Here is a 12875-nt window from a genome sequence, read left to right as displayed (position 1 = left end):
ATCTCCATTCAATGCTACGGCCTTACGCCACCTTGAAATGAGGGCCTGTATGCCTGCACGGTACCATTCCACTGGTCGATGTCGGAGCCAACGTCGTACTGCGTCAATAACTTCTTCATCATCCGCGTAGTGCCTCCCACGGATTGCGTCCTTCATTGGGCCAAACATGTGGAAATCCGACGGTGCGAGATCGGGGCTGTAGGGTGCATGAGGAAGAACAGTCCACTGAAGATTTGTGAGCTCCTCTCGGGTGCGAAGACTTGTGTGAGGGCTTGCGTTGTCATGAAGAAGGAGAAGTTCGTTCAGATTTTTGTGCCTACGAACACGCTGAAGTCGTTTCTTCAATTTCTGAAGAGTAGCACAATACACTTCAGAGTTGATCGTTTGACCATGGGGAAGGACATCGAACAGAATAACCCCTTCAGCGTCCCAGAAGACTGTAACCATGACTTTACTGGCTGAGGGTATGGCTTTAAACTTTTTCTTGGTAGGGGAGTGGGTGTGGCGCCACTCCATTGATTGCCGTTTTGTTTCAGGTTCGAAGTGATGAACCCATGTTTCATCGCCTGTAACAATCTTTGACAAGAAATTGTCACCCTCAGCCACATGACGAGCAAGCAATTCTGCACAGATGGTTCTCCTTTGCTCTTTATGGTGTTCGGTTAGACAACGAGGGACCCAGCGGGAACAAACCTTTGAATATCCCAACTGGTGAACAATTGTGACAGCACTGAGTTGTTTGATGGTGATCCGTCGATCATCTCGAACGAGTGTGTTCGCACGCTCCGCCATTGCAGGAGTCACAGCTGTGCACGGCCGGCCCACACGCGGGAGATCAGACAGTCTTGCTTGACCTTGCGACGATGATGACACATGCTTTGCCCAACGACTCACCGTGCTTTTGTCCACTGCCAGATCACCGTAGACATTCTGCAAGCGCCTATGAATATCTGAGATGCCCTGGTTTTCCACCAAAAGAAACTCGATCACTGCCCATTGTTTGCAACGCACATCCGTTACAGACGCCATTTTAACAGCTCCGTACAGTGCTGCCACCTGTCGGAAGTCAATGAAACTATACGAGACGAAGCGGGAATGTTTGAAAATATTCCACAAGAAATTTCCGGTTTTTTCAACCAAAATTGGCCGAGAAAAAAAATGTGTTGCATTACTTATTGAACTGCCCTCGTAGTATAGATTAAATTCTCAGTTGCCCCCCCCCCCCCCCCCCCTATTCAATGTTATTTTTGTTTTCTTGATGAGCTTTTGAGTTGATCATAATTGCCACAAAATACAAGTGGAAGAACTATGACAGGTTGTAATAATGCGCTGAACGTTACAGGTTTGTGCTGTTCTTGATCCGGAAGAAGCCATGAAGGTAAATGTTAATGCTGTCATGACACAGCTGCAAGGATTACAAGAAGCGATAGAGGGGCCATCAAAAAAAACTGAAGAAAAGGCTGCAGACCCTAAAGACATTTTGCAGCAAGCTTTAATGAAAAGTGGTCTATCTGATAAAACATCTCCTCCAGGTATAAATATGCTGAAAATTCTTTCCTGGAGACACCACCTCACATTAGTGTTGACTTTGCATGTGTTATACTTGAGTATGAGCAGTGTGTTTCCATTTGAAACCTATGTCAGTTAAGAGCCTTTAAACATATCTTCTAGACAATTTAGGATTCCATACTTGCCAAATACGTGTTTCAGAAGCAGTAAGAGAAGAAACACTTCAGACAGATTGTCCAAGCCAGTCTAGTGAAACATCTAAAAGGCAGAAAAGTTCTCTTATTACCTTGGCAGACAAAGCACTTGATGGAAGTGTGAGGTAAGTAGAAAGAATAAAGTCACTTTTTATATCTTTATGAAAAGAGGTAGAAATATGATGAAACAATATTTTTAAACTCAATAATTTTGTTAAATTTGGATGCCTTAATTTACAGGAGATATATAATTAGACAAAGGCGAGTGGGAAGGATCAGATGGCACCAGTGTTCCTACTGTTCAAAGGAGTTCAAGAAACCTTCAGATCTTGTGAGACATATTCGGATACACACTCGTGAGAAGCCATACAAGGTAAATTTAGCATAAATTATGGTTATTGTTGTGGTCTTCAGTCCGAAGACTGGTTTGATGCAGTTTTTTGTGCTACTCTCTCCTCATCTCCAAATAGCTACTGCAACTTACAACCTTCTGAATGTGCTAATTGTATTCATCTCTTGGTCTCCCTCTACAATTTTTACCCTCCACACTTCCCCCCATTACTAAACTGGTGAGCCCTTTATGTCTCAGAATGTGTCATTGTGCCACAAATTTCTTTTCTCCTCAGTTTTGTTCAGCACCTCCTCATTAATTGCAAGATCTACCCATCTAATCTTCAGCACTCTTCCGCAGCACCACATTTCAAAAGCTTCTATTATCTTCTGAGCTAAACTGTTTATCGTCCATGTTTCACTTCCATACATGGCTACACTTCGTACAAATACTTTCAGAAAAGACTTCCTAACACTTAAATCCACATTTGTTGTAAACAAATTTCTCTTCTTCAGAAACACTTGTTTTACCATTGGCAGCCTACATTTTCACTTTATATTCTCTCTACTGTGACCAGCATCATTTATTTTGCTGCTCAAGTAATAAAATATATCTACTACTTTAAGTGTGTCATTTTCTAATCTCAGTCAGTCAGTATTGCCTCGTATGTTCCTAAATTTCTCCAGAATCCAAACTGATCTCACTCGAGGTCAGCTTCTACCACTTTTTGCATTATTCTGTTAATATTTTGCAATTATGACTTCTTAAACCGATAGTTCAGTAATTTTCACACCTATCAGCGACTGCTTTCTTTAGGATTGGAATTCTTACAAATTATCGTTATGTTGTAGAACCATAGTATTATACAAGTCAGTATGTGATTGGATACCATCACAATGCACTTTGTTACAGCAAGTTTTTAAAAATATTGTTGCAAGGAATATTACAGAATTCACACTGTTTATTATGGGACTTCTTGTAATTATCTTTTCACATTAATATAGATTTCAATTTTTTGCGGTACATTAAGTAAGATGCTTTTTTATTCATTATCAGAAATCTTAAATGTATTTGTCTGATGTTAATAAAATTGTAATAGGTTATAGGCACATATATTGACAAAGGAAATCTCAAGTTAAAGAATTTTTCAATCGCCCACAAAAAAAGTTGTTCTGCTTTTTCTGAAGTAACTTTTTCTCAGCCCTGGATAAACAAATAACAGAAAATTTGGTCTCGTTTTGAAAGTCTCTTTTGTCGTCATAAGAAGCTACAACTGTAACCATACAATGCGAGGGGATTTCATAAAGAGTAATATTGATTTATGACTGATCCTGTGCATGCTGGACCTCACAATTAACATTGTGCACAGCTGTGAAAGTGAATGCATCATTGCCACGAACCTCCAGGCTGTTGGAAAACAGTTTGCCTGTGATTGGCAACATAGCACCTTATTCCGCCACTGCGCCCACTGGTACACATTCATAGAACTAGTCTTAAATATCATTCTTCATAAAATTTGTATCACAGTGGTTGTAGCATCTTAGAACTATAAAAAAGACGTCCAAAACAAACCCACAGTTTCAGTTAATTTTTATCGTGGCCTGAGAAAAGTTATTTTAGAAAAATCATAAGAACTTTTTTTGGGCGATTGAGAAAAATCTGTGACTTGAGATTTCCACTAGCAGTATATGTGTCTATAACCTATTAAAACTTCGTCGTTGGCCAAATACATTTTGAGCTATATAGTTTTGAAATGAGCAGCTTGTTGTAAAGATACCGTAAACCTGATAATCATATAACTTTAATACCAAATTGCTCCATCTAACCTCACACAGAATAAAGTATGAAAAAAAATTTACAATGGCTATTGGTTGATTCCATTATAAAAAATCCAATAATAATAGCTGTGATTCATATTCATTTGATTGAATGCATGGGAGTATTGATCAGTACAAATTGGAAAGGACTCAAATCTTGTTTTCTTTTGTTTCAGTGCCTGCACTGTTACAGATCATTTGCTGTGAAGTCCACCCTCACTGCTCATGTCAGGACACATACAGGGGTGAAAGACTACACTTGTGTTATATGCCTCAAGCAGTTTTCTGCACCAAGTAGCTTAAATGTGCATTTAAGGTAATGGATGTAGATAATAAATTGGGGATCTGTATTTCACACATAAGCTTCTGCTTGGGGGGGGGGGGGCACTAATTATGTTAAGATTACTAAATTATATGTACTATGTATCTGAGTAATATATGTATAATAGGTAACATACTATTAATTGGTTACTGAATATGCTGCTCAAAATCAGTTGAATTAGATGTGCTACAGTATTGGGGTGGGGGGGGGGGGGGAGATTGCCTTAACGTATTGATAACAATTCATACTTTAATCTTCAAGAACTGTCTGACGTGTACATTATTTTATGGAGTGTAGGATGTCCTTTCACTTACAGAAGAGAGAGGAAATAGAATGGATATTGTACTTCACAATGGTTTGGATTAAGCCGGAGTACATTTATTAGGGAAAAATAAAATAATGTAGGTGGGGAGGAAAAGTAACAGTCAAATGCTAGCTACTGTTTTGGAAACTTTGAAGGCTAGATGAGACAATAATGGCAGTTAAAAGTAAGGAGACTTTTTCCTCTTGTGATAAAAGTATTTCTCTCAACACTGAGCAATTTAAAATTCTTGTGCTCGTTTGGCATTAGATCGTGGGACCTGCCATCTATAGGGATGGCTCTTACAGTTGCTTCTTCAATGTATCCCTCATGGACTTACTTCAAGCTTCACCTTACAATTCATTCCTCTCAATTCTTATCAACCTCTGTACACCACCTGAAGAATAGTGAAGCATTTTTAGATAGAAGTGCAAGAGTACCAATATTGATATATCACTTTTGTAAAAGAAAGAAAACTTGGTGTGGTAAATCCCAAGAGGTGTTTCGTGCAGCCCTCCATGCTAGTCTATCCAGTGCAAGTCTCATAATTGCTGCATGATTATTACTGCCTGCTTACTGTAAGCCTTCGTGTCGCTTTACAGTTTTTACACCTTCCACCCTCCCTTGTAGTAATCAAAAGAAAATTAGGTTAAAAAAATTCATGCAGTCACCAATTTTTTTATAGTGTCATGACTACAACTAAAAATGCCCACTGTTGGGGTGGGGGGCATTCAGGTGTCACTTTTTTATGTCTTTCTTGAGTAACCTAAAAGAAACAAGGTGAAGTTTCTAGCGAAGATGTTTCCAACTACAAAATTAAACCATATAATGCTTTTTACAAAGAAGGTTCTATTCATTTTTTCTTTAGAAATAATAGTTTCCTCATGGCAGAAGATGGAAAAATCACAGATTATTAAAAAAAAAGTGTCCTCATTGATTGATCTCTCATTAAAAGATCTGTACCTAAAGACTGGAAAGTTGCACAAGTCACACCTGTACCCAAAAAAGAAAATAGGAGTAATCTACTGAGTTACAGACCCATATCAATAACATCGATTTGCAATAGGATTCTGTGAGATATACTGTGTTCGAACAGTATTAGCTTTCTCGAAGAAGACACTTTATTGACAAACAGCCAACACTGATTCAGAAAATATCATTCTTGTGAAACCCAACAAGCTCTTAATTCTCACGAAGCTATTGACAGGGGATGTGAAATTGATTCCATATTTTTAGATTTCCAAAAGGCTTTTGTTACTGTACTTCACAAGTGACTTCTAATCACATTGCATGCCTGTGGACTACCATCTCAGTTGTGCAACTGGATTCCTGATTTCTTGTTGGGAAGGTCACAGTTCATAGTAATTGACAGGAAGTGATCAAGTAAAACAGAAGTAATATCTGGTGTTCCCCAAGGAAGTGTTATAGGCCTTCTGCTGTTCCTGAGGCAATCTGAGTAGCACTCTTAGATTGTTTGCAGATGATCCTGTCATTTACTGTCTTGTAAAGTCATCAGAGGATCAAAGCAAATTACAAAATGATTTAGACAAGATATCTGTGTGCTGCGAAAAGTGGCAATTGAAGTTATCAACATGAGTACCAAAAGAAATCCGCTAAATTTCGGATACACGATAAATCACACAAATCTAAAGACTGTTGTGAATAACTTAAACTGGAATGATCACATTGATAATATTGTGGGGAAAGGGAACCAAAGACTATGATTTATTGTCAGAACACTTTTAACGAGTTTACTAAAGATAGTGTGTACGCTATGCTTGTACGTCCTCTTCTAGAGTATTGCTATGCAGTGTGGCATCCACATTTGATAGGATCAATGTAGGATTTTGAAAAAGTTCAAAGAAGGGCAGCTCATTTTTACTATCATGAAATATGGGAGAGTGCCATGGATATGATAATGAATTGGGGTGGCAGTCATTAAAACAAAGGCATTTTTCATCGCGACAGGATCTTCTCATGAAATTTCAGTTACCAACTTTCTTCTCAGAGTGTGAAAATGTTTTGTCGGCACCTAAGTACTTAGGGAGGAATGATCATCATAGCAAAATAAGAGGAGTCAGAACTCGCGCAGAAAGATTTAAATGCTCGTTTTTCTGTGAGTGCTGTTCAGGAGTGGAACAGCAGAGAAATAGCTTGAAACTGGTACGATGAAACCTCTTCCAGGTACTTAATTGGGAATTGCAGAGTAATCACTATCATTTAGATGTATGGTAAAAAATTAATATTTATTGTTAAATGAAGAGGGTTAAGAACAAATATTAACGTTGGACCATGCCTAAGTGCAGTAGAGTCATATTAAGGGATAAATTGTGTTTTTGGGGTAAGACTGACTGAAGGTGGTGGGTAGAAGCGTGTGAGAAGGCAAGTCACTGGATTTTGGTCATGCTGTCACCTCTATAATAGGTCTGCCAACTGAAGAGGAAGCAGGTGATTCCTCACTCTTACCTACTCCATTACATAGCAAGAAGCAACTACAGGGCATTATGCAGAATCTTCCGTGGTGCACCTTATGAATCACTGGTGAAACAGATTAGAGACTTGTTGGGGAATCTGTTATTTTCCACACAGTGCATTAACTGTACATGGAATACAGTTATGAGTTACTAATAACAGTAACGCAAGAACTTATATGGAAAGAATCGATGTAAATCTCTCTACACTCTTCTACACTGCTAGGGGGAAAATTATTGTTAATTATCCTCTATGGATATGAAGCTCTCTTCCAAGAAAGGCAACTTCCCCCACCAATGAGTGCTGCTCACTTTTTAGTTTACAAACTGACTATACGTCCCCACTGTCCATTCTTTTACATGAGCAAACAAAATAACTTCACTGAGCTCTTGTTGAAGAGTATCTGGTGGAGTTATTTTCATTTTATTAAATGAATACCTGTTTGCAGTTGTTATATGAGCTTAATATAAAATATATTCCTATGAACAGTGGCTTATAAGTGTGTAATTTATGAATGTGATGTTGTCAGTAATCTTTGTAGTGCTGGTGGGAAAGGGATGGGATTGGTAAATGTGGCACCTTCCTGCTGTCTATCATTGATAGTGTATTGTAAAACTGTTTCATTGTGTTGTTGCCACTTGATGGTGAATTAATGAATGACCAGAAAGAAGCTGCACATCTTTTGCCATAGTGTTACTGATAGACTGCATGAATCTCTTCCATTCTGGATATGCTAGCACTGGTAGAGTGGACTACATTGAGTGGAGCCATTTACAACACATGCACAGTGTATCCTGCTAAGGGTGTGAATATATCTGATGGAATGGGACCAGTCATGTCCAAGTCTAGAAGAAAAATCTTCTGTAATGCTTTGCTTGACTTCTGGTAAAATACCTAGAGTTCCATAAGACCTTTTGTTGCGAAGGGAGACAATTTAAGCATGTAGGTCTTTTGGGAGAGATGAGGCTGGGATGAAAAATATTCCAGACAGTGATAGTGGAGACAATCAGATTGACAGTTATCAGATATGTATTCACAGCACGTTTTTAATTGGAACAGGCTCTTCAGTTGACAGCTCCAACTGTTAAACTTTTTTGCTGTATTAGTTCACTTAACTGCTGTAAATAGGTTCTCATTTAATAAACAGAAAATGACTCCACTATACAAACACGAGATTAGTGAAGCTACTTTCTCAATTCATGTAACAGAACTGAACAGGAAATGCTGAGGAGGTATAGTCTGTCTGCAAAGTGAAAAGCGAGCTGTGCTTCTGGTGGGGAAATTTGTGTTTCCCGGAAGAACAATACAGCTGCAGTACAGGATGACTAAGAATCAGCTTCCCCTCTAGCAACATAGAACCATTTACAGAGCTTTATGTAGATTGTGTCCATAGCCATTTCTAGTGTTGGTTTTATATCTGTACCAGCTGACAAACCTGGCATTGTCCTGTTATTCATTTTGCCAATTTTCTATTAGAAACGTAAACAAGAAACGAACTGTGTTTGTAGTGTACTATGGAAAAAATTTCATTTTCATGTATTCGTGGAAACGCCATCGAAATTACGAAACAGAATCTATACTCTGGATGCAGCTACTTTGAATTTCTACAGTGCAATTTTGTAACTGTCTCTTTGGCAATGCCTCTTCATAGCTCTATGAACTGCTATTGTCTTAAACTAAAGCCATTTTCACTCTGCTTTTGAAAGCTATCAAAAGCACTGCAAGATGTCGGGGACTTACTGAAGTTGACTTGACTGTAGTAGTAGTAAAGAAGAAATGTCTTAAAACTTCATGCAAAATGCAGCATTTTTTTTCCGCGCATCTCGGTATTTATGGTGTTGTATCTTCTAAACTGTGCTTAGTACCATGATATAATTTTGTAGGTGCATTTAGAAGCATATTTGGTTATTGTCTGCAGAATTTATTGCAGATAGAGCTAGCAGCACATAAGTAATAAATTTAAATGTCATGCATGATGCAGCACTTTTTCACTCACCTCATTTATGACATGTCTCCTGAACTATGCTAGATAGGTGATTCTTACCCCCACAGCAATTGTTGTCTGACAGTAAGGGATATGTGCATAAATTCTGGTTGAAATTGGTTCAGGGTTTTAGGACGACACATCCCCCCAGGGGGTCCACAACTCTTTTGTGGATACGTGCTAATGTGGCCCTCCTTCCTTTCCGGGCTGCATACCTTCCTTTTCCGCATCCTTCCCTATCCCCCATCTTCGCCCCCTGCCCACCCCCCCTCCCCTCACCTCTGGCTCTTTCCTTCCCTTTCTCCCCCTCTGAGAGTATGGTTTGTGCCTACGTCCGGAGACGGACGCTCGTAAATGTAACGCATTCTTCGCCTTCTCTGCTTGTATGTCTTCATCCTTCCTTTGTCCTTCTCTTTTCCTTACCTCTTCTCTTTACCCTTTTCTCCGCTGCGGCGTTTGAGACCTCTCTTCTTTCCTTTCCCTTTCTTTGTTTTTCCCTTTCTCTTTCTTCCTCCCTGTGCGTGTCTGAAGGCCGACCCATGCATTTTCGTGCATAGCCGGTGACGGGGTAACGCGTGATTCCCCGCCCCGGGTTGACAGGTAGGGCACGTACGTACCCCCTGGTAACGGCCAGGCCCAGGGAGGGGTGATTACCCGAGCTGATACCTTCCGAAAGTGCCGATTGGTCCCTCCGTCCGTTTGTCGGGAGGTGTGACCTGAGGTGTGAACAATCAGCTAAGGCGGGAGTGCCCTCAGAGAGGGCCCCCACAAGGGAGGAGCGTGCCATCGGAGACACTGATAATCATGGGGGATTCTTCCGCAATGGTTTCTACATCTTCCACTATGTCTGCTCACAAGCGTAAGTTCACTGAGTCTCAGCCACAGACAGTTCTTCCATCATTGCCACAGTTCCTTGTTGTTTCTCGGTCTGACGAAGGTCACGACTTCTCCACGGTCAACCCTTTCATTATTCAGAAAGGTGTTGACGCAATTGCAGGTCCTGTAAAGTCTTGTTCCAGATTACGGAATGGCACCTTGTTCTTAGAAACAGTCAGTGCCCTCCAGGCACAAAAATTGCTGCGTACTTCACTGCTCCACGCCTTCCCTGTCCGGGTTGAAGCACACCGCACTTTAAATTCCTCACGTGGAGTCGTTTATACACACTCCCTCGACGGATTGTCTGACGAAGAAATTCAGCACTACCTGTCTGACCAGGGCGTAACGGCTGTTCATAGAGTTATGAAAAGGGTTGACACGAACATCATTCCAATCCGCACTGTCTTCTTGACATTTGACAAAGTTCAACTCCCATCGAAAATCAAAGCAGGCTATGAGATAATTTCCATTCGCCCTTACGTCCTAAACCCTACGCGTTGCTATCGGTGTCAGCGGTTCAATCACACCAGCCAGTCCTGTTCCAATCCGGCCAAATGTGTTACGTGTGGCAGGATGCCCATGAGGGTGCTTGTCCACCTCCATCCCCTCGTTGCATCAACTGTATGGGTGACCATTCCTCTCGAGATTGCCACATTTTTAAAGACGAAAAGCTCATCCAGGAAATCAGAGTGAAGGAAAAGGTGTCGACCTTTGCTGCTCGAAAATTATTCGCCAGTCGACAGCCCACCGTGCCTCAGACAGGAAAATACAGCGCTGTCCTTGCTTCTCCTCGGCTAACAAAGGAGGCGGCCACACAGACTTGCGACCTCACCTTTAGTGCCACGGTCGTCAGATCGGCCAGCGCAAAGATCGCCCGTTCAACCTCACCACTTTCGCCTGCCCACTCTATGGCTCACCCTTCATCGGGTTCTGCTAAATCTCGAGCCCGAAAGTCAGACACCAAGACTTCAAAAAAAGAGCATACTCGTGAAGATTTTTTACGTACCCCAACTTCACAACCATCGGTTCCTGCTTCATCTAAACATCATGTTTCCAAGAAGGCTATTAAAAAACCCAGTTCATCTCCTCCTCCGCCAAGGCGTGTCTCATCTACAGCACCACCTGGCGGAAATCGCCCTCGGCCGTCTTCTGTGTCGCCGAGGCGCACTGCTGGCGGCTGATCAACCGGCTGATCGCTGGTGGCAGGAGCTGCTCCTGAACAATCTATGGATCAGGATCTTCTGCCTTCGGCTGAATGCCATTCCATGCTGTCGGTCGCAAGCTCTGAGCTGTCGTTGAGTTGACGGCAACCTTGGTCACATTCCTCCATTTACTGTTCACCCTATGTCCATTATCCACTGGAATATCCACGGCATTCGAGCAAATTGGGATGAATTGTCGATCCTCTTAAGATCCTACTCACCGGTCATCTTCTGTCTTCAGGAAACAAAGCTGCGTCCTCATGACCGCTTTGTTCTCCCCCATTTTCAGTCCGTCCGATTTGATTTCCCCTCTGTTGAAGGCACTCCAGCCCATGGAGGACTCATGATTCTTCTCAATGATACTCTCCATTATCACCCAATCCCCTTAAACACTTCCTTCCAAGCTGTCGCTGTCCGTCTTTCCCTTTCTGGATATACCTTTTCTCTTTGTACTGCATACATTCCATCATCCACACTAATGGCACGAGCTGATCTCCTTCATCTTCTTGGTCAGCTTACACCCCCCTATTTGCTGGTTGGGGACTTCAATGCCCACCACCCGCTTTGGGGATCTCCACATCCTTGTCCACGTGGCTCACTATTGCTAGACGTCTTCCACCAAGCGGATCTAGTTTGCCTCAACACTGGGGTCCCTACATTTTTGTCTGCCTCCACGACAAATTTCTCTAATTTGGACCTTTCGGTCGGTACTGTTCCGCTAGCTCAGCGCTTCGAATGGTTCGCCCTTGATGATACACACTCGAGTGACCACTTGCCATGTGTCCTTAGACTGCAGCCTCAACTGCCATATATGCGCCCGCGACGCTGGAACTTTGCCCATGCCGATTGGACACTTTTTTTGTCTCTAGCGACATTCGATGACAGTCACTTTCCTAGCGTCGACAATGAGGTCACACATATTACAGACGTTATTCTTACAGCTGCGGAACGTTCAATACCACGCACCTCTGAATTGCCCCGGCGCCCCCCAGTTCCTTGGTGGAACGAAGCATGCCGTGACACAGTACGTGAGCGGCGACGTGCTCTTCGCGTTTTCCGCCACCATCCTACTTTGGCCAACTGTATCCGCTATAAGCAGTTGCATGCGCGATGCCGTCACGTCATCCGCGATAGCAAGAAGGCAAGCTGGAAATTCTTTATTAGCTCTTTTAACACCTTCACTCCCTCCTCGGAAGTTTGGAGTCGGATTCGACGGTTATCAGGCGCGCCTAGTTTCTCCCCGGCCTCTGGGCTCACTGCCGCGCGTGATACATTAGTGGACCCCATCGCAATTTCTAACTCATTGGGTCAACACTTTGCTGGGATTTCGAATTACCCGCCAGCGTTTCTCCCGAAGAAACGTGCAGCGGAAGTGCAACCTCTTGCTTTCTTCTCTCAAAATCGCGAAAGCTATAATACTGTTTTCTCCATGCGGGAACTCCAACATGCACTCTCTTCTTCTCGCTCCTCCGCCCCAGGACTGGATGGTATCTACATCCAAATGTTGCTGCATTTATCAACCCATAGTCTGCATTACCTCCTTCGCCTTTATAATTGAATTCGGACCGACAGTACTTTTCCCAGACGATGGCGGGAAGCTATCGTCGTTCCTGTTCCAAAACCTGGAAAGGACAAACATCTCCCTCTAGCTATCGCCCCATTTCTCTCACGAGTAGTGTATGTAAGGTTTTGGAGCGTATGGTGAATTGCCGTTTAGCTTGGTGGCTGGAGTCCCGCAGTCTTTCAACACCTGTCCAATGCGGTTTCCGAAAGCATCGTTCTGCAGTTGACCATCTTGTTGCTCTCTCCACTTATATCATGAACAATTTTCTCCAGAAACGCCAAACAGTAGCAATATTTTTTGAAA

The 12875-nt window shown here is 42.1% G+C and overlaps 1 protein-coding gene across 2 annotated transcripts in view; it reads left to right on the top strand.

Moving 5' to 3' along the window:
- LOC126198256 (zinc finger protein 236-like) overlaps window positions 1-12875 on the top strand; it is a 230228-nt gene that overhangs the window by 79703 nt on the left and 137650 nt on the right. For both annotated transcript variants that reach the window (XM_049934706.1, XM_049934707.1), the window contains exons 11-14: window positions 1343-1532; window positions 1711-1828; window positions 1944-2076; window positions 4028-4167. In XM_049934706.1, coding sequence (XP_049790663.1) covers window positions 1343-1532; window positions 1711-1828; window positions 1944-2076; window positions 4028-4167 — 581 coding nt within the window. The remainder of the gene's footprint in view (window positions 1-1342; window positions 1533-1710; window positions 1829-1943; window positions 2077-4027; window positions 4168-12875) is intronic.

The sequence above is a fragment of the Schistocerca nitens genome, chromosome 1 (assembly GCF_023898315.1).
Source record: "Schistocerca nitens isolate TAMUIC-IGC-003100 chromosome 1, iqSchNite1.1, whole genome shotgun sequence".
NCBI classification, from domain to species: Eukaryota; Metazoa; Arthropoda; class Insecta; order Orthoptera; family Acrididae; genus Schistocerca; species Schistocerca nitens.
This window is presented reverse-complemented; position numbering and strand designations above follow the sequence as displayed.